At 35.3% G+C, this 23,499-nt stretch overlaps 1 protein-coding gene across 1 annotated transcript in view; it reads left to right on the top strand.

Moving 5' to 3' along the window:
* Positions 1–23,499, top strand: part of MALRD1 (MAM and LDL receptor class A domain containing 1) — a 290,404-nt gene that overhangs the window by 223,769 nt on the left and 43,136 nt on the right. The window contains exons 33-35 of the mRNA XM_075022465.1: positions 5,955–6,230; positions 11,418–11,543; positions 13,528–13,594. Of these exons, the coding sequence (XP_074878566.1) occupies positions 5,955–6,230; positions 11,418–11,543; positions 13,528–13,594 (469 nt within the window). The remainder of the gene's footprint in view (positions 1–5,954; positions 6,231–11,417; positions 11,544–13,527; positions 13,595–23,499) is intronic.

Raw genomic sequence — 23,499 nt, 5'->3', positions numbered from 1 at the left:
TTTGTCTTTTTACAAGCTTTGAAATTAACATTTTATTTTCTAGCAGAAGCTTTATTGACACTGATAAAGACTCACGGACAGATTGTAAAAGTATTTGAACAACTTTAGTCCGGTTAATTTATTTTAACAAGGTTATTTCCTTGCAGCCACCTCGAAAGGGCTGATTTCATGCCCTGATCCAATGTTTAGTGAAGTGAAAGTGAGGCCTGCCACTTATTTCAATTCAATTAATGCATTGGATTGGGCCTGTAATTAATTTATACTCTTGCCCAATGAAAACTGTTGGAGGGGGTTATTTTTGGCCTCTTTTAGCTACAGTGAATAGGTCCACTGTTTTTATTAGATTTAGTAAGCAAATTACTTATGCAAATATATCAGACAGGTTGTTAGTTTTCAAGGGTCTGGTGCAAGGCCCATTAAAATCAATATGAGTCGTCCCATTTACCTAAATGGGCTTTAGAGCAAGCTCTGATACAACTGAGTTAATGCTGCCTAATAGTATGTGGTAACTTTATTTCATGCTTCCTGGTGTTGACTCTAATGCTGATGTCTGCTAGTCTTCCTTAGAATTCACTGTTACAGGTGATATATAAATATAGATGGAGACCCACACTGCACCAGAGACCTTGGTATCTGAACAAGAAAGGCAGGAAAGAGGTGGATAGCATGGAGGTGGTGTTTCATTCAAATTAAGCATGTTTGTGTGTTTCTCGCTGTGTTAATGACTGTGTAATAGACACATTTATTTTATATTAGCTTTTGGGTAATAGCAGTTCTGTGGCTTCCTGTTGCTGAATCCCTGTGATTCACAGGCAGAATGTTTACTGTGCTGACCTGTGAAGTTTGGCGTACAGTCAGGAAACAGGATGAGTACACATACAGTGACAAACACAGTAGTACAACAAAGCATGTGTGTACAGAAAATGTTCATTAAACAACAGTAAGCCTTTAACAAATCCCTATCCCACAAATAGGTAATTATGTCCTTGACGATGAGCGCTTATTGACTTAACACTTTTCATACTGTAAAGGCTCCTTACTCCCAAGTCATCAGCTCAGGACCTCTATTTACTGTAACAGATATTTTGATGGTTAGCACGTTGAAACAAATATGTATCTAAAAGCACCCATTTTATCTGACAACAATGAAATACAGATATATTCAGCTGTAGTTATTGCAGTTCATGAAGCAGTACATACCAAATTTGGTTTGCTTTACACATTGGTCTGATTTTTGCGTTTTTGTATCTACCTCAACTACCTAACTTCTCTTCAGAGTGTGAGGATGCTTGTAGGGTAGCACTTCTTTGTCCTTAGGTCATAACTCACCCAGCACAGCTGCGTGAGTAGGTTTCACAAAGGATTAGGACCAAATTAAAATGTCATTTTTTAGGACCTAATTAAAATCCCTTTTTTATGATGTACAAGTAGATGTTATATATGCATTTTTAAACCTTTTCTTTAATTTTGGTTGTTTGCCATACGCAAGGTAAAAATAAGTGTAAAACAAAACACTGAGTGCAAAGTAAAATAGGTAAGGACATATCCTCAGCTTGCTACTTAAAAAATCATGATTCCTTTAGCTATAATGGAACATCAACAATTTGCTGCTGTTTTTCATGCAGATCTAAATCCAGACTCGGTGTTCTGCAGAGCAGAGGTTATTTTCTCTGAAATTGTTTTTGATTAGTTTGCTTTTCATCTGTGTGCAAATACTGAATGTATTTCTGAGGATCTCCAGTCCTGCTTTTCAGTGATCGTGCAGCCTAGATACAGAAAGCAAAGCTTTTATCCTGTGATCCTTAGAACACATCATTTTCAGTAGATTTATCTCCAAATCCTTAAACAGCTTCAAATACATACTGCTTTTTTAAAAAATAACCTGTACAGTATCTCCTCCACTCCTGAATGTGGTCTGAAAATGAGAGCCCCACAGCACTCAGGAGATGAGTGCTAGGTTGAGAACATCTTTTCCACATTTGGCGAAAGATGAGGGAAACATTTTTTTTTGGCATGCCAGTATTAGGTAATTGTGGAATTTAACAATTTTAAGTGACTGAAATGGCCCATGGGCCACAAACAGATACTCCAATTTGCATTGAAAAAACACACTTCAGATTCTGCTGTTTACATAACCTTCATATATATCTACAGAGTGGATATTCATGTATATGCTTAAGTTTAAAGTTATTTTCTAAGGCTGAGTCAGGTGAGTATACCACTGTGGAACTCAGCACAATGGAGGGTATTTATGATGAGTCTCTCATTAGAGTCAGCTCATTTTTCACTGCAAACCACATTGCAGTGTTAACATTTTAGTTCAGTTCTTAGCAGTGGCAAGAAAACAGAACGAATATTGCCACTCTTTAGAATGAAACATGTCAGCAGCAGATACTGCAATGATAAGCTTAGTATAAATGATTACATAGACAGTAGCTTTGAATGCAAGTAACTAGTTTTGCATTAATATGTTGCTTGAGATTTCTTTTCAGTTGGAATTAGTTAATGATTTTCTAGATTTGCATATTCCTAATTAGTCAGTTTTAAATGTTAGCTATATACAAATTAATGTTTTATAAAGTTTCAAAATTTTTGCCAGGCACATTTAATTTGTAATTAAGAAAAGCATTTATAACCTACTTTATGTAAAGAAAATAGATTGAACTTGGGAGTACAGTTTTGGCAGATGACAGCAATCACGTTTTATCAAATGTCATCCAGAGCACAATTTTCCTATCGCATCTGAAACCAAACAGATGTGACCTAATTAATACATAATGTGAGTTAATAAGCAAGGTGATATTCTTACGGTCTTTAAGGTAATTCTCATTTTGTTTATTGTTCTGATCTAAAATTATTTTGCTGATTTCAGGGTATCACTTTGGATTTTTATTAACGTACTGAAAACATAAACCAGACCTCAAGACTCCTGGTTAACCTTATCTCTGATTTAATCTTTAGCATAAATTGGAGACATCTTCACTGCTCTCAGTGAATATTGCACACTCTAAAATACTTGGTTCACAAGTCAGGAAGAACTTATTTCTAGGCATTATTTTCTAACAACAATAGAGAATCATGATAGAAAATAATAACAGTAAAAAAAATTAATCCCCCATTCAATAAAGCATTCAAGCATTTGCCTGACTACTGAATTTAGTATGGGATCATTTACGCACATAAGCAATTTATATGATTTGGACTGCAAGGCTAAACTGATCAGTGCTACAAGAGCCCGGAGATAGTTTAACACTCAAGAACAGATTCACAACAAGCAATGCATTCAAGCATTATTGAGTTTAAGAGGGGATTTCAATTTTCAGAACAAGGTTGGGTAGAAACCTGTTAGCAAACAGAGCATGAACAGGACAGATATAGGGTATTCAACTGGGTCAAAAATGCTCACAAATGTCCTATAAATGCAATCTTTCCTCCAGCATAAACAAGTGACCGTAGGAAAGTCAAATGTATTGGAACTGTGTGGGGTTAATTTCCACTGTATCATAACAAACACAGAAAAACTGAAACTGGATTATGCAACGACAAAAGTGCATGCCTAAGTGGAATTAACTGCAGCTTAAGTCATTTTCACTGCCTAAATGCCCCCTAGGCACTGTGAGGGAAAGGGTCAGAAGTACAGAAGGGAAAAAAATGCTATCTAATATAATCATAACATTTTTTTTTTCCAGAACAAGTGCAAACTAAAAATATAAAATAGTTCTTTTTTAAAAAAAATCCATTGCTTAAGATTTGCTCTATTTTTAACAGTACCAGGTTTATAACAATAAAGAGAGATTCATGTTCTCCCAATGACTTTCTATACATTTCATCGATATCTTGGCAGAATCATGGCCTTACATACAAATTCTTCATGATGAACCCAATTCTAACTTCTTTATGTGCTACTATTATTAATTATCTGGTAAAATGTGGGAACAAAGTAGAAAAAAATGCAAAAACTGAAATACTTTTAATTTGTTCAAAAATAAATTCCCTATGTGATTTAAATGTCTATAATCAATTATCTAAAGACAACTTTCATAAGCCTTTTGAAGTAGCATAAATGAAAATAATTTTTTTGAGACTGATACATTTATAAAACATCTACCATCAAAATGCAATCTTTTCAATCCCATTTAAAAGTGCATGTCTTTGAGGGATTTATGATGTAATTCTGAATACAAACAAGCCAAAAGATCAGTAGGTTGTTATTTTCACTGTGTCAAAATCCATTATTATTGTTTTATGTTTTGATTATGTCCAGTGTATGAAATATATTTTTCTAGTAGCATGGTAGAATTTAACAACACTAGTGGTATGAAATGTTGTCAGGAATATTTTATTGTATGAAGCTTTTCAATTATGATTTTCTGACATAAAGTCGACATGAAAATCAAAATTGCTAAGCTAGCAAGGGTCAATGTTAGACAGCAGTTTGAGCTCTTTTTCCCTGTAACTGTTTCACAAGCAACCAGATGGTAAAATAATACTAGTATTCTGTTTATCTGAATGCATTAGCAGGTTTTTTTGTACAAAATGCTATTGTTATTCATGATGCAGGTATTTTAGAAACTGAGCATGTTTCAGCAAATTTCTCCTGCTGTAAAACCCCAGCCTGGTATCAGAGAATACACAAACATATTGCTGTGCCCAGTGAATTAAAAGTAGTAAAATAACACCAAAATCCATGTATTCCCTTACAGTGTGTCATGCCTTAAGGCAGCAGTAACATTTGACTCCTGAGGTCAGAGAACAATGCTTGCATCATTTCAAAAGGCAAGCTAAAACCCACCCATGAACTTTTGCACTTGATCTGCTCTGCTTCAGGCCAAGGCAACAGTAAGACTCCTCCTGTCTTTTACAAAGGTGTTGATATGAATTTGTCTTTCCTTGTCTCTAACAGTCATAATATTATTTTCCTTACTCACTTCTTGCAAATTGACCTAGAAAAGAATAAATACATAGAGTTAAATTCTGGAGCTTTTTCTCTTTTCCCTGCACATAAGACAAAAATTACAGGAATCCATTACATTGCTCCCATGGGAGACACTGTTGGTGTAAAGAACACAGCGTTAGCATAGACAGCTTCTTAGAATCCAGTTTCCACAAATAGTTCTGATGCTTCTGCTGGTAAAATTCAGTTGCAATGATTGTTGTAGGAAGAAAGAAAGCATCTGAGACAAATTTATTTGTATAAGTGATCACAGAAATTTTTTTCCAGTATTTTTTCCAGCAATACAAGTAAGCATGGGATATTTCTTCTTTTGACAGCTGTCTGAATTAGTTAAAATCTGAAATTTAAAAATATGGGGTTTTTTCAGTTGTAGCCCAGAAACTTTTATCTAGTATTTTCTTTGATTTAATTATCTATCACATCAAACTAAGCTAAAAATCAGAGTGATAATAAACCATATCGGTAAAAAACTTTGTTGTTACTTTATGAAAATCCTTTTCTTACTCTGCTGAGCGTTCAGACCTTACCATGTATAACAGCTTTCCATGAAATGAGTTCCTTGCTCCTCCAGACTTACACAGTCTTTGATTTTCATCCACCCATTTAATATCCAAATATAGGAAGACTGTAACATGAGGGCTATTTTAACCTTTTCCTGATCCCGGGTGAAAGATAAGTTTTAGTAATACTTTGGTATTAACCCTTGTATACTTACAGGGCACAAGCAGAAATAGGATCAAAATAAATACTGAATTTGAGCTTTAGAAGCAAAATGCTGCAACAACAACAACAATGGAGTTAATACGATGAGACAAAATGTTTTTAATAGTGTATTCTGTACTTAGGAGCTGTGGTTTTATACAAGTTGTTTGGGATTTTTTTTAACGAGTTTAGCAATCAAAATCAGCTGCCTTCCCATCAGTCCCTCTGTACCTCTCAAAGACAGTATAGATGACTACTGAAAGAAGAGAGTCAATAAATATTCCTTTTTTTCTTGTAGGATCAGCTGATCCACACCCTCCAACCTGCAGTAGTGACCAGTTTACATGTGCATATGTACAGCAGTGTTTGCCCCTCGCTGCAAAATGCAATGGGGCTGAAGATTGCAGGGATGGAAGTGATGAAATGAACTGTCCCACAGAGGTGCCTACCACCATGTTTCCTGGCTCCTGCAAGCAAACAGAGTTTCTGTGTCCTTCCAAAGGCTGTATCCCATCCCTCCTGAAGTGCGATGGTGTGCCTGACTGCCACCTTAACGAAGATGAAACTGGCTGCCGTAAGTTACTTTCATTGCTATAGTTAAGGCGATGCTAACTCACTTTCCTAACACAGTGATGTGAAAAAGGACAACATAATGAAGCATAGTGTAAAATTCACTATTCCCTCATCAAGAGAAATATTATTTATATCAAGTATAATGTGTTACCTGGAGAAACACTCTACATTTGCAAATAATTTTGCTTATGCATTCTTATTCGCTGGCTATCAGCTTTGATAAATGCTTGAAATAGTTTGTATTGTATTTCTGTTAATAATTGGAAGCATTTCCACTTTTTTCCATAGATCAGTCAGCTGCATTTGCAATGCCTCATCTCTGATCACCATATGACAGATAGATAGACTTTTGCAGTTCTGTAATTCAGTAACATTCAAGGCAGTCCAGACATTTCAAGGATTTTGAAATCAAGTCTGTTCATGCAGTAGCAGCAATCTCTGCCCCAATCAAGGAAAAGGGCTCACAAGCTAAATGGAAGGACAATGGGCTTTGAACTGTAACTGCAATGAGATACCATGAAGTTTCAGATAGACACAAAAGTGAGTGTCTGCCCATTTCAAAATATTTCATTACTGGTAGATGAACTGAGGCCAAATGTTTCATTCCAGGAAGGTCAAAATAATTAGCTACATAGAAAAACAAAGAGGCTTTTTACATACAAAAACATTTCTTCCTAAACTTCTCATTCTGCAGAAGTTTTTTAACATTTTATTTTTCATCCTTATCAGGACCAAAACAATTAATAAAATACTAGCTTCCAGGGGGCTAGAAATTCAACTTCTTTAATATTTTGTATCAAACCAACTGAATATACATGCAGGCCACTGCACTTGCCATTTCTTTTAACGAATTACTTTACAAAACTGGCATGGATTTTGCAGACTATCTGTGCATGCCTTTCTAGGCACTTTTGTTTAGAAGCAGGCTCTGTGTTTTTGTTGGCAAAGGGCATAATTTTGGAAACATCCCTTAAATTCTACATACCCCAAAGGCATGTAGAAATTTTACATGTCCTTAAGTTCAAATAAACCTCTCCTCATTAATCTTCATTCAGCCCTGTTTCCTCCTCAGTCTGTCCTCTATTAGAGACCTCCCTGCTGTATCCTAGTGCGTGTACATCCCACCTCCACACCACAGCACCACAGTGTTCTAGAATCCCAAAATCTGAAGGCCACAAGATTTCCATGATTATCAGTACTCCCCAAACAACTGAGATACTGTTTCATTGCCTTTGACTTCTAAGAAATGCCCAGAGAATGAGGGGAAATGAAGTCCTGATCTATTCAAAGAACAAAATTCTCCATAGATATTGCACATCTTGAGGTTCTGAGTGGGGTGGAAACTTAGTCAAATCTGTAATCCCATTTTTACTCCAAAATTCAGTTTTGACTATATAGACATGTAAGTGTTGACAATATAAGATGGGAATACAGAAGCAGCAACTCATGTTTCTTCTCTGAAGAAGATACTGGTTGGAGGCAAAGCAAAAGGAAAACTGTTAGTGGTATTTTGGAATGGAATCAGTGAAAAGCTGATTACTGTCACAGCTGGTTCTCCCATCAAAATGTATATGTCATGAGAGTGCAGCATTTCATTTCTAGCTGTCTACTTTTAACATGTGAATGCCGTGTAAGTTTGTCAAGAGAGAAAAGTCAGAGAGAGAAAAAGTATCTCACGAATTTTATTTATTTTATTGAAATTTCTGTATAGTCTATAAAATTGATTGTTGTGCTAGTAACTCCAGCCTATGTGTACAGTAACAACAGCACATATGGGGGGGTGGGGGGGGGGGGTGTCAGAATTTTGGTTGAAGTTTAATATTTTTTTTCTAAGCAGTTATGAACACAGAGTAAGATTTAAGGAGCAAAGTAATTTTTTTTTTTTTTCCTTGGTGCAGATCAAATCTTCCTACTGATTGTAGGTAGGAAATTTCAGTTTAGGAACTACTGGCACCTTCCATTTTGTGTGTGCCATGTCCCTTAGCAATTTCATTCGTTTAAGTGTAACAATATATGGTCAAAAATATTCTGGCTTCTGAATTCAGGAATTCATCAAAGAAAGTTTTCTTCTGGGATGAAGACCAGTTGTCAAAATGCATCTTGCATCTTGCAGAGATTAAATCTAAAACCCAAGAGAAGGCCAGGACAAAGAAAAACAAACAAAAAAATGCATTAGTCAGATCTCTACTAAAACCACAATTTCTACCACAGAAATGCTTTTCTGCATGACTTAGAGATTTACGCAGCCAGAATTTCCCGTAGAGTTCACTCAGCAGTTAGGTTGTACAGTATTATGTTAATACTGTTTTATACCTACTAATGTGGAGGATTTTATTACTTGCTGCTTTTAACAAGAAAATCTTGTAACTGTTTTCCAGTTATAGGTGTTCTACTTGGCCAGCCCTCTTCTTGCTCTCAATTTTATGAAGGGTACTTTATCTCACCTATTTAATCTAATTTCAATTTTTTTTTAATTGCTTGATTACAATAGTAAGGGTGTAAAACAAACACGTCAGCACCAATGGGATATATAGATTACATTTCTACAGACCCCAACACCGTCTGACTGAAATGCTAATAGCAATGAATAAAAAATTATTTCTCAGTTCTCTGTAGTGCAACAAAATGTATCTGTTGTAGTCCTGGTAAGTTTTAAATACCTAATAAATATTAAAAAAGGTATACTTTCAAAGAGGCTGTGATATTTTTATCCTTTCTACAAATTTAATTTGGTCCTGAAAAATGAAATATAGGTGAAAAGCTGATATTTTTGCTTTCATGTCTTCACTGTTGTTAATGCCTCCATTTAATGTCTTTATCCCAAAAACACTTGAAGGTAAAGAATAACTAGTTGGAGAAATTTGGAGCTACTTGTAACTCTGTTAACAGTAAGCAATATTAGTTTCAATGCAATAAGAGAAAACCCGATAATTTTAAAATGTGCTCTTAACTTTCTTCACCTAGGCACCAATAACTTAGTGTCACTGTCCTTTCTGTCTTAAATGCTGGATCTGTGCAAAGTATTCAGCAGTCAGATCTGTTGCTTTGACTGTTCCCTCTGTAAGTGGTATAAAAATCTCAGTGCAAAAAGCTTGTTCAAGGTAAAGGGACATGTCAAAACCAACTTGATGAGCAACAGATATAAACGGATAAAAAATAATTAGCATTTTTTCTGTTTTATCCTCAGGTATGAGTCCAGCAGCCAGTTCAGAACTAGGGGAAATAATAAAGGGCTAAATGACACTTTCTGTTCTTACCACAACCTTCAATGCAAATTAATCATAATATATATGACAAACCATAAGTAGTACTCTATATCCACATAGTTTACACCATCCTTAAAATAGGATGGTCCTATTAGACCAAAAAGGTCTAAAGTACATAAGAAGAATATGCTTTACATCAATTTTCCAATTGTTTCTGTTGAAGTCCTAGTTTGAACATGTAATTACATTTACAGACTGGCTATTTGTGTGCAAATGACCACTTATAAAACTGGTTCAAATACCATTGGGACATCATCCCCCAAATTGTAAAGGGTGTCCAGGATTTGGATCTGATTGCACCAAAATAAGTATGAGATTATTATTTGTTTAGGAAAGTGCAGCAGAGGGCACGGGACTGTCAGTCGCTTTCTGGAAAGCTGATGATCATAAGGGATAGATGGTAGGATATGCTACAAATGTGGAGCGATGCTGTAATCTGCTGGGGTTTTTCAGTCTGCCAGAACCTGTTCCACCAGACTGAGTGGTCAAGGGAACGGAGAGCAGAAAAGGGAATTTTTGGTCTTGTTGTTGCTTTTATCCTGCTGTCACTTACCAGCAATATCAAGACTGCTCCAGTCAATTGAAGAGACTCTGATACAAACACATGTGCAGAACAGTATAGTGGTAGTTTAAAATCAGCCAAAACTTTTAAGTTCTCATAAAGGTGAATTGAAATTGGAAACAAAAGCAAGCTCCTCTTTATATTTGCTAGAATTCTTCTACAGATTTTTCTGCAGACTTTAGTTAATGGTCAGTGCATGTAATTAAAAGGCTTGATCCCACAAACCCTTACTCACATGAGTAATTTCATATTTATGAAAGAAGATCAAAACTCGCAGGAGTTAACTGGCAAGACTTACTTCCATTATTGTGGTCTAGATTGAACTGCAGTATTTTCCATTTAGCACATTTCTGTAGTCTATATAGGCCAGTGATTTAAATTATATCTAAGAGTGGAACAAATATATCCTACAGCAGCCTGGCCATCCAGCCTGGGAGACTTATTGCTGTGTACACTGGCTCCTGAAACCAGGAGCAGGAAAGTATTATGAAATTTAGATGCGGCAGTGGGGTATTTTTAATATCCCCAGATTCTTTCTCCCACTCTAAACTCACAAGCTAATGTGAATGTATCTAACTCTGCTGAAGTCAGAAGAGTTCCCTCTGATTTGCATTAGTGTCATGGTGACAGAGTTCAGCTTAAATTACCTAAACAAAAATCTTATAGAACTATAGTTTAAGGCAGCATAAGAGAATTTTTTGAGATAAAATGACAAAATGGTATTAGACTCTACAGGAGTCTGTAGGACCATCAAGTACATCCCGGAGATGAGTGACTCAGGAATAATTCAGCACCTGAAGGCTTATGTGATTCCAGCAAGATTTACCCCTCATAATTCTTCTGGACAAACATAGAAAGTATAACTGAATGCCCAAGAATAAAAAGGGTGTGCAAGTTTAGATTTTTCAGTATAGTATTTCTCTACTTTTTATGTTAACTGTCTCTTAGTATTTGGTTTCTTGTAATAGAAGAAAACTATATAATGTCAATTTTTTGATTTGTGTTTAAAAATTAATTCCATCATTTTAAAACTAGGTTATGAATGAGAGTTGATTATGTTTTTGTGATATCGTCATGGGTTTTCATTGGGGTTTTGCAGCTTACTCTGTCAATGTTTTAAGTAAATACACCCTCCTCTTCTTCACAAATATAACATGGGAAAATCCAGCTTCTGTAACATCTGTGCTCTGTGTTTGTTTACTTATTTATCTACTCAATAGTAAAGTTGTATGTCTTTGAAGATGAAAGCTTGTAGGGGTCACACAGATGCAAGTTTATGAATCAAGTTTTCTGGTAGTTTTTTAACAGTGAGAAAAAGAAATATAGCTGATAATAACTGTCATGTTATTTTTCATTTCAGCCCTTAAAGACTGTTTCAATGGTTCTTTGTTATGTGCATCAACTAAACAATGTATAGCAATCTCCCAGCGTTGTGATGGCATTGCAGACTGCATTGATTTCAGTCTTGATGAGTCCAGCTGTTCAGGTACTTAGTTCTGCATAAAAATATCATTTGAAACAAAAAAATATAGTCATTTCCTACTGAATCTTTAGGCAGTCCTCAAACTTGCCTGAATTTCCTCTGCTAAAACTTAATCAGATTACATCAGGCATGAATTTTCCTGATGAAAGTATGACACAGATAAAATAGCAAGAAAAAGATGAAAAATAATATGCTTAGTTAATATGCCTTCACAAGGGGTGTTTCTTAAGGTTTAAAAACATTGTTTAAAAAAAAAAAGCCTCTACAGTGTACTACTAAGGCACTTTCTTGATTTTAGCCAATTGAATAACCCACTTAAGTTAATCCATGTTTCTGAGTTAATAGGAATTTTTGTTTGTTTTTTGTTTTTTTTTTTTCAAGTGTAACACAAATTCAGGTTGCAAAATAGAACAAAATATATAGCATTTGTTTTATCATAGTGCATTTTCCACAATATCCAGGTTTGGTTTGCAACAGTTAAATGGCAGCAAAAGGTAAGAACATGACAATAATACACATCTAATCTGAATCAGGTTTTATTAACAAAATCTAACAAAAACATAGATGATGGTATAAATAATTAAATTTAGATTCAAAGCATCCCATTCAGTGACACAGTTACTGCAGTTCTTCCCCAAGCCAGTTATGAACTCAGCCAGTTTTGTTAATTGTACTCCCCCAAATTTAGTGAAGTTGCATTAGCTAAGAATTTAACTCTCTGTTTTTATAATTTATTATCAGTTATGTGATAAAATTCACAATATATAGTATGAATTGTAATAATATAAATCATTATAGTATGTTAAATGTTTATTCACAAACTAAAAGTTTTCCATTCACATCTTGGTAGGAGGCATCCACTGGTTTCTCTGGGAGTGAAACTTGCCCACAAATATTGTGTTCATTAAATATATTTGTTACACTTTTTTTTTTTTATGTGAGAGAAGGAATCATACTTTGACATCAAAAATTACCGATTTTACAATGCAGAGAGAATACATAATTGGTAAATTTGATTTATAAGAAGTATTTTAAATGAAAAGGAATATATTCAGAAATTAGTTCAATGTAGAAGAATATAGAACATAAACTAGTAGACTTGCATGACAGTAAATTACAAATCTTCCACTATTTTGTCAGAAAGCAGGTCTTTTAAGTAAGTAATTTACTTTCCAAAATTTCTTCTGAAAACTGAAGGTGTCCACACTGAATAGCACTGTTTATATGCCTTAGCAAATGATTTTATGTGGCATATATCCAAAATTCTTTAGGTCTAATTTGCATTTTACTGTTTTTTTTCCTTACTAAAGAAGATTGAGGGGATTTGTTTTTTATTTGGGGTTTTTCTTGCTGTAGGGATGAAAGACTAAACTTCAGTAAAACTAAATGTGGTGATGTGGAAATCTATGTTAAGGGATGTCAGTAGTTGATAATTGTACATCACTGATATCCCCTTCTACTTAAACACCTTTACTCTTTTCAAGACTGATTTCTCTAGTTCTTAACAGAGTGTGACTCTAAGTGTTAAAATTCTGGACATCTTTAATAAGAAGATTGGTGACAGAGGAGTAAGTGTCTGTTCATCACCCCTATATAAAAGCTATTAATAACAAAGTAGACTTAGTTACTAATTAAACATAAGTTCAGTTCTTTTCGCTCTTTTTTTATATATTCCTATTTGTTTGAAAATCAAGTAAGTGGCAAAGCTCCATTTCTGGAGTCAAATGAAACTCTGACCTGAGAAAAATTAGAAGCCTGTTCAAGTGAAGCACCAGGATTTCTGTAAGTTCAGGAAAGCCCATTGACTATAATGTATTTATGACTTGACACATATATCACCAAGTCAAGATATAAAGGAAGAGGTTTTGGAAGTGCTAAGCACCAAAATGACAGGTGTGAATATTTTGCCATTTTGAAAATCAGGCAATGACAAATACAATAATGAGGGGAGGAATTCGAATTATAATTTTTACTTTTATGTTTGCAGTTTGTCCTGATGAATACTGCAAAAATGGAGGAAGATGCATCATCAAAGATGACATTCCATTATGCCAGTAAGTTTCATTGGGAATTGACTTGTGCTTGAAGTTGGGAAAAGATGCTGTTGAAAGACCTGTTTTGTTCCCCAGGGACGAAATGACATTCAATAGAAGTATATTTTTAAAAGTCTCTCTAAGTCTACACTATTTTTATTTACAGTTGCTAAGTTAAACCACATTTTGAGGAGAATATTACTTATCAGATAGCATTTTCTGTAACTTTCATCTATCATTATAAGACAATCTGTTGGCCTGACACCTTAAGTTTTCTGTGTCTCATGTTTCACATCAACATTTAACAAAACATGCTTCTATGAAAAATGTTGACTTATATGCAGCAGGTGTTGTGTACCTCAAACGAGATTTACAGGTGGCCATGTTCTCATCTTTACCTGAACTTGTGACGTATTTCAGTTATAATGTTATTTTTTGCATGTATTTGGAGAAAGGGGGTAGTGTTTTTCCACTTATGCCAAACAAAGGGTTAAACGTATGCTTGTATTTTTCTGGAAATACTCTATGCTGAAAAACAAACAATGTATGCAATTCTGATGTGGAATATACAAGTCATTAGAAAGTGTCTCAGGCTATCTGAAGAGATTCATTTACACAAGGTATCGCTCTGTTTCCCACTGGGAAATTACAGGAGACTTTCTAAAGTGCACAGAAAACAATGTTACTATAATGTTGTTATCATACTTTTGTCCTTCATGTGCTTCAGTGGATCTTGCCAAAGAGTTTGCCAAATTACTAAAGAAGTTACTGTTTTATTAGAGTATCTATCTTAGTCAAGACCAGACATTAAAGTTTGTCTCCTAGTCTCTAGGAAACTCACATTAATAAACCTGCTGATAAAATTTCAGTTATTGCAGAATTTGTATCTTTCAAGACAGGTTTGTCCTTTACTGGCCGAAGAAATGTGATAAATAACATACTCAGAAAATACAGGCACTTTCATATAAAGTACTTTGATTTAACTCTCAGAAAAACTGTTAATTAACTTGCAGATTTCCCAGAGAATCTCCTCTATCATAGAAAAGAGAATGGTCACTGCAAGAAGCTTGGAATTTCATTAAGGTGCCTGTTTTAAACCTTCTTGGGACACAGAAAGAGAGAAAGCTGACAAAAAACATAGGGAAAGATTGCAGATGGAATGGAATAGACAGCCAGCAGAAGATAAAGGGATTGGGAATAGCCAGGGAGTTTACAGTTGGTAGATTAAACCATTGATCAACGAGAAAATTACTTGTAGGGACAAAGGACTGGGGGAGCAATTGAGATTTTGAGGATACAAGAGAATTATAGAAATAGAACTTATGTTAGGACTTGCAAATGAAGGGAAACCAAATTAGCAAGTGTTCTTTAACCACAGAAATAAAAGATGGAATAGTAAAACAGTAAATAGGATAATTTGCCTCAGCATTCAGCAAGAAAGATGATTCTGAATTCTCATGCAATGCATAGGTAATAGGAGCAAAGGCACAGAAATAAAAATCACCTAACTGATGGGCTAACATAACTCCAGGAGTTGTATGTGCTTGTGTTGGCAAAATAGGTCATCTCTATTCAAGCATACTAGAAAAGTAGTGCATGTTGCAATAGTGGAAGGCTTTCTGAAAACTCTGCTGGTAAGGGATGTGACTGGAGAATGGCAAATGAAGAAAAGGAATAGCCAGCTCAACAGTCCAATATCCATACCATTCAAGGCTTCATAATATTTTGAAGGAATTACTTATACATATAATAACAAGGGAGTTTGCCATTTCTAATTTAAGCTTCCGCATGATTTTTTTAAAATCCCACATCATGGAAAGAAAGAAAATAACAAAAAGTACCTTAAATGATAAAAAATGTAGAAGTATCCCAGATTTCATTTCCTATGGGAAAAAATAAAAATGAAACCCCCAGAATTAACATGGAAAAGACACTATTTTTTTACCTGTTTGTTCTCAGTTCTTACCTTAAATTACCTGGAAAAGGGATGATAGATTTAGGTGGAGATATCTTCTTCTCTTGAGAGCAACTGCTCTTCTAGCCTGGGGTAGGTCAGGAGAAAAAGCAGAGTGCATAGGAATGCAGGAAGCCTGTTGGACAGCAAGGAGACCCCTGAAAAGAGCAGAGTATGGATACTGCCCTGTCACAGCGCTGGCAGAGGATTGTCTTCCTAGATACCCAGAGGTAGTTGTGCGGAGATTACAGTTACCCTAAAAGTCACTGAGTTTGAGTAAGACTCTTCAGTGACACAGTGGACAAGGGGAAAATTTGTTAACATATCCTTTTGTTGCTATTTGTTCTTACACAATGGATTCTGATCTTCCTCCACTTGAGATGCTTCTGTTCTAGTTTCTATAAAGCAAAACCTGAGTCCGGAGTTTAAAAGCCTCTTGGGCCTCTCTCAGAATGTTGGTTTAACAAAAAAGTCTGGACCGGTCTCAAAGCTTCATTTGATTCAAGGTTCCATCACGTTCCTGTAAAAAATGAAATTGCTGCTCATCTTACCTTAGTTTGAGGTATATTGACAGAAAAGAATCCAGTCTCTGGAAAATGTTTTTGTTGGTGATAAGGGGTGGGTTTTTCTGTTTTTAATGCAATGTGGTTGAAGTAGTTAACTGTATAGACTCCTCCAAGTAGTTTAATATGTCACAATGGGAACAGAGTAAATTTGCAGTAGCTGCTTGGGCAAAAGAAATCAACTATTTGAAAAGATTAAAAGCTGATAGTAAATTTTATACATTTAGTACTTCTCAAGTTTCTTTGATGCTTTATCTTTTATATCTGTGCACTACTGTCGCTTAGATATATAAAGTGAACACTTAGGATGTCAGCCTGACTTTCTTTCAGTAGTATGTAACTAAGAGGGATCAGTAGAAGGTGGAAGGTGAGCTCTGATAGCTCTCTATGAAGAGATATCTGTAGACCAGGTGGAAAAGATAACAGTGGATACAAGTCTAGATAAAGTGTCAGTATATATTGGAGTGGGTAGCAGTGTTGGTATATCAGGGTGCTGTCATTTCTGCTCACACTACTGAAAACAGCTGTTTTTAGCTGATGCATAATGATTGTAGTAACATCAGTGAAAGGCCTCAGTGTTTGAGAATGTGACTATTGATATGGTGGTGGATATTCTCAGCGAGAGTTTGCGAGTAAATGCAGAGCCACGGTGCTTTGCAGGTGATGGCTAGCTCCCTACGTGAATCAAACGCAGCTTGATGGCTGTCCTGATCCTCTCTGGTATTTGACTTCTGAGTTAGGTTTGAAAGCCATTTGCATTTTCTTCTCTTATTTGCTCAGGAGAGTACTTGGGGCACATCTCAAGTATGTTTTTCTTATTCTTACTACTTCTTGGGTATCCTCTCTGGCTGTCAGACTAGATGGAGCTTTAGTCTGAAATGCTATGGCCCCTCTCATTTCACAAGCTGACTCCTGTTTGTCCTGACTGACTCCCCTTCTGTAGTGGATGTGCAGTCTAGTGGCTAGTGCTGGCAAGCAGCTACTGTGGCTGCACACGCAAATCATGATAATTTGAGCAATAATGGCTAGAATTTTTGCAATTTCAATAGCCTGATTTCAAAATTATTCCTTTCATTATATGGGTACTTTCCCCAATTGTCTGTTCAGTGGGTTTTTGTGTTTGTTGTATTTTTTTTAAAGTGAGACCACAGACCTCTGGAAACATAGGAAAGGGATATTGATGAGAACAAACAAGCTGGGAAAAGTGTGTTTGTAACACACTGAAGTGGAAGGGTGAGGCTTCAAAGATCATACCAGTGCTGAAAAAACCCCTTAGAGCAGAAAAAAAAAAATAAAATACCAGACTGATAATACATAATTTTAACTCTCATGCCAACTATACAAGATTAATACATTCACATTTAAAATATACTAAAACTCACGTATAATAAACATAATATGGTGCTTGTCTTTCCTTTTATTTTATACAAACAAGTTCTATGTAACATACTAAATTTCAGAGCAGTTACACTAATTAATACTAAAGAGTATAATGAGAGTGTTTTTATTAGTGTCTGAACTGTAAGAAGGTTCTATCCTTAAGCAGAATATGTAATTACATTCACTGGCCTGTAATTAAACCACCATGTTATAAATTAGAAATACATCTTCATTAAGAAGTTTTTAAATTATATTGAATATGTACCATCTAGCTAATTGAGCTGTGGAGATTAGAATTTCAAGGAGTCATTATATATAGATAATTAATTAAGGTTATCTTTGTAGTTGTGTATCTAAATGCTGAATTGGCCCACAGTATAGAAACTGAATTATTTTGTTTGTTTCCTTTATGTGTTAAAAGTGAAAAAAATTACTTTCCCTTTTATGTTTTAGAAAAGAATTGATTTTACAGGTTAATAATTTATTCAGAGGAGAGGATTTTTGCTTATTCTCCTTAAAAAAGTTACAGGCTATTTGGTCCCCTATATTTTTTACTTCTCACCTTCTTATTTTTAAAATAAGCTCATTATTGCAACCACAAATGGTCTGTTTAAATGTGCAAATAAAGTATTTTATCCCCAGTGGTACAACAGCAAATACTATTCCACAAAAAAATTTTTTATAAAAATTACTTTTTTGGTAGTTGGCACATTTTCTCACAATCTGGTTTTGTCTTCAAAATACTAACTTCTGGTAAGCACAATACATTTTTGAGGAGAAGCCCTACAAGGTGACATGCAACTCTAAATAATGCCACAGCAGACTTGTTCAATACCTTTTCCAGTCAAGTATCATATGTGGCAAAACATGGAAATTCCACATCCTCTCTGGGCAATGTCTTCTGGTGAGCAATGTAGGGTTTTTTCCCAAATATTTTTTTGCTTTTGGATGTACTCTTACATGTACTCTTTTACTGCATTTTTGAGGAGTGATAGTGGTAGTTATCTTTAAAAACTAAAAGTGGGGGGATTGTTTCAATATCACACAGTATGTTACGAAAATGGAGTGATAATAGTATTCCCACCTAAGAAAATAAAATGTTTGAAAGCATCTGGTCTGTGATTTGATGGAAATACAAAGCCTAGAGACTGACAAGCTAGATGCTACCAATTCATGAGTAAAGAGATTTTACAATGGGAGAAGATGGCAGTTTCCATTTCAGCTGTTTGTCATGCTGCTCTCAGAGATTCCCACCTCAGTTACAGAGAGGATTGCTGACATAGCAGCTGCTGAATCACTGCATATTATTAACTGTTGAAGCAAAGCAAACTGGTACTGATTTCACTTCCTTCCTAAGAATTATCTTTTATATTTACCAAGCGTGACATAGGGCAATTGATAAAGCTCTATAGAACCTATATAGCAGCCCAAGAAAGTGGTAGTCATGCAAAAGCAATTGTAGATAGAGGAGGAATGGAACAAGGATGTAACCATGAATGAAAACAAAAGCCATGATGAGCAGTCAGAAAAAGAAGACATTGAAAAGGAATATTATGCTAAGATTTGGCTTCTCAGAAATGAAGGCAAAGGCATATTCTTCTATGGAGACATATATACAAACATACATAGCCAGCATAGAGAAGTTTTTTTCATATCTTTCCATTACCCAAGTGCCATCTGAAAAGTGATGCTGAGGCAAATAACAAATTCAGGTTGCCTGAGTTGGGTAAAATTGAGAATGGGAAAACTTAATATCTCTGTTCTTCAGAATAAATGAGACACAGCTTGTTGTGAAAGAAAATATACAGTATATTGATGGAAATGCAAATTTAAAGATTTGCTTAGAGAAAAATCTTCCCTAAAGTTTCTATTTCATATATTATTTTCTGTTAACTCTTTGTCATTTCTTGTCCAGAAAAGTTTCATGAAATCAAAGTGCCTGGTCCCGATACAATAATACTGTTGCTTTTTGGCTTTTCATGTTTCTAACTTCATAGCCTTTTCCAAAACAGGCAAACATGATGTCATTAAGAATATGTATGAGATAAGAGAAGACTAAGCATCAGAGGAAATTGGACTTTTCAGTAGCCTTTTGATTCCATTTCTTAAAAAAGCAGTAATCAGAGCTACGTAAACACAAGTATACACAACCCAGACAGGACTGGCTCCCAATAAAATTTCATGCATGCTTCCTGATTCTAGAGTCTTTTCTTATAAAACAATTGAATAGTGGTTTTCTTTTTCTCAAGTGATTTAATTTAAAAATAAATTTGTCATGTTTGTACCTTTTATGTTTGCTTTTGCCAGTCATATGAAATGGTCAATTGAGCTCACCTGGAGGTTTGTGGCATTTTATGTATTCAAGTATTGCTAATTAATGTTTTTCATTCTTCTTCCCTGCACTAGGAAGACAACTAGCGTACAAGAACCATCATATACATAATCTAGGTATAATGCCCTTCCTTTAGAGCATAAAGTATTTCTGAAATTTGTACATGGTCTTTTAATGTTTCCTGTACCAGCCCTGGACCTATGTTATTACTTCTCTGTCCAAACTGCATACTTCATTCAACAGTCTCAATCTCTATATTGAGGTATTTTGTTTTCCACTGAATTTGTCTGTGGCATTTAGTCGGGTCAGATGGTCACTCCTTATCTGTCTTCAGGATATCCAAATGATAATGCTAGAAGGCTGCTGTTCTGGAGAACCAGAGTACTGATTTCCCTTCAGGTCATGGTATATTTCATATGTCCTGCACGCATTTTTGTTTGTTTTTCCCCCCATCCCAAATACTAGGGATTATGGTGCAATGTGAGAGAAACACAGACTCATAAATCTTATGCATTTGGTCTATTTTGTAATACATGGAATGAAACAGCTTTTGATTTTGATGCTGATCACCTACTCACAGGGCTTTCAACAATCATTTCACAACACAAAAAACCTGAAAAAAACCCTGTAAAATCCTTTGAATTCTTCATATATGAGAATTCAGGAAATACTGATCCTCCATAAGGAAAGATATATGCCAAATTTGTCTAAAAATCTTTTTTTTATTTTCCCTACTTGTACCAAGTGACTTCAAAGTAAATACATTTGGCCAAATCAGTTTTACCTAGTGAGAACCTTTCCATTGAGCAAATTATCAACTATTTCTTTACAAATGGATACACTGGCTATCTTTTCGTATTTAGAAGCAGTTACTTCGACCTTTGCTCTTTTTCCTTCTCTTTGCAGATAATAGCATAAACCTGAGGTCAGCTCCTTATCACACTGGAGCCAGCTGCTTCATGCAGTTTGCAACTCCTAGAAATGATGAAAAAACCCCAAACAACATTCATCTCAGTCAAATCTAATTGAATATATAGGGCAGTTTGCCACCGTCTCCAATGAGGCAACGATGTCCTGTGAAATTCACTTGTGAGTTTTGTGAATCAGATGATTGCTGAATCCAATGATTTCAGAAGGAATCTGTCTTTTTCATGTTCATTATTCTAAAACTAAAACAAAGTTGTCTCTATGTAACTGTTAAAGTTTGACTGCAGGTAATTGAAGGCCAGATGATTTACTCAATGAAACAAATATGACTGAACAGACCCAAAGCTTGGTTTCACAACAGATGCTTCCGATCATGTTTATGAGAAATCTGTAGCACCTGATTCAGATGCAAATCAGACTTTCTCACTTAACTCTTGGGTTTTGGTCTTTTTTTGTAAGGAAAACTGAAGCTCAAGATATCTGTAAAACTGGAAACAAGCAAAGTAGCTTTGCAAAGTCTCTGTCTTCCTGAGGTGAAATATTACTCTGACAAATGGAAAAAGTTTCTCTTGAATGACCCACTGCTAGAGTCTGAATAGCACTCATAATAGAAAGACATAGTTTAGATATAGCCCATTGGTCATGCTGGAAAGCAAACTGTGACCTAGATATTTTCGAATCGTCTCTTTATGATATGTTTGCTGAGTGGGGAGGTTTTTACCTGTATAGAAAATCAGCAAGGAATTTTTGGGACAATTTCTAAATCACAGACCCTGATGAACATTATGTACAACCTTTTCTTGCAAGATTTTGGAGTTGAGAGGAGCTAACGCTTATCTTTGGGAATAAAAGAACCTCATGTTTCCTTTTAAAAGGTGAATTTAGTACATTATCAACCTCACTGCAACTCTCAAGATCAGAGTAAGAATTATATTTGAGTCTGATCAAAATAACTGATGTTTTAACATGAAGATACTATAATCTTATTGAGAAGGGTATAGGCAAGTAAGTATAATTTAGCAGATGCAGTGAAAATGACTTGGGCATATAAGAATGCTTTTGGGAAAAATTTTCTCCTCAGTTGGATTTCCTCTCTACAAAATTTAGTATCAGTAGTGCTTAAGCTGCTAAAAGCATTCAACCTCTCTGATAAATATCCCATATTTCTGTCTTGATTTTCAATTCACGCTTTAAAATGAGTCAAAGCAAAATGAGGTAACTACAAGGTATAGAAAACCTGGTGAGATTTTTGTTATTCCTAAGTGCAGTACACCTTTACCTCAGAATGACTTGTATCCCAGAAATATAAGCATTATTACATTTAAAATTCAGGAGATATGTTTGTCTACAATAGGGACAAGCTTAGGATCTGGGAACTGTATCTGTAGCAGAAGATGCTTGCTGAGTGATAGTATGAGAGATTTTTATATGGGAGAATGTTAATTAATGTTGGATATTGGATGTTTGCCAAAGTATGGAGGGTTCCCTGAAGGGTTACTCCTACGAACTCCAGATGCTGAAGAGTAGGAAACATAGATGAAAAGCTTTAAATCACACCAATTTTTGTTCTGTTTTGTTCAAAACAGGAAAGAATAGCTGTAAAATAATAAATACTTTTCAAAAGAGAGAAAAAAAGGGAACAATTGAAGAATTATATACCAATGAAGGAAGTGTAAACACAAGGCTTGCAAAGATTCTTGTGCTACAGCCCCCTCTCCTTCATATTCCTGTGGCTGTCTTTTGTCCACAGAAATTTAAAAACATCTTTAGGTATATCTATTTATAGGCACATAAATTACTCTATGTCTTTTGGATTATATGAAATCAAACAATAATTAACACAGTCGGGGTTCAGCTTGTCTTATATAGGTTGAGTAACAAGCTTCTTTCAGACTCAGTCTTCCTGGATTTAAATGAAAGTAAGAGACAGTACTTGGTGTGAAAACCAGTATTCTCATACCCTAAGATTTCACCTGCATGTCTGCATATCAAAACTTCATTGTCTAGAATCAGCTCAGCACTAGAGCCCTCTCTGCTGGAGGTGTCTGGAGGCTACTAGTTAGGTATATCTAATACGATACAAAATGTATCATAAAAGATGTAAAGGACACTTTTGGAAAACATACACCATCAAGCATGTTGAAAAGAGTTTTGAACTAGCACTACAGTGAGGAAGATTATGATTCAGATAGGCCTGTGATGAAGATGGCAGGAAAGATGGGGATGATGGAGATCTGTATTTGAGAATCTGTGTTATTGTGTAAGTCGTGTAGGAAAGACATACATCTTCTATTCTGTACTAACTACATCCTGATACATGGCTTGCTTAGTCTGACCCACTAGACACCCTGGTGTCACAATGTCCTCAAGCTATCTTGCATGTTTGCAATTTTGCCTCTTGTTCAGCCAGTGTGACTTTAAGTCTCCAAGAATTATACCCTTTGTGCTGTTGCTAGGTGGCTAAGGGATTGCCTAAAAGCAGCAAATTCTATTAAATTGAGAACTTTTGAACTTTTCTTGCCAGCTTTTGCAGTGTTGACTGATCTGGAAAGCTCCCTGCATTTTAATTTTAAACACACATACAAACATAGAGGATTTTTCTCAACGCTTGGAAGGATCTTTTCATGTTTGCTATTGCTCTAATCAACTACTAGGCTACATCTCTAAGCTGGAAGCAGTAACTATGTGCTATTCCCACACAGACTCTTGTATGTCCTTTAGCGAAAAAGTACATATACATTTAAGCTAAAATAATTATGTCTGCATCTGG

The sequence above is a fragment of the Buteo buteo genome, chromosome 2 (genome assembly GCF_964188355.1).
Source record: "Buteo buteo chromosome 2, bButBut1.hap1.1, whole genome shotgun sequence".
Lineage (NCBI taxonomy): Eukaryota > Metazoa > Chordata > Aves > Accipitriformes > Accipitridae > Buteo > Buteo buteo.
The sequence above is the reverse complement of the archived record's forward strand: the minus strand, read 5'-3'. Positions and strand labels throughout refer to the sequence as shown.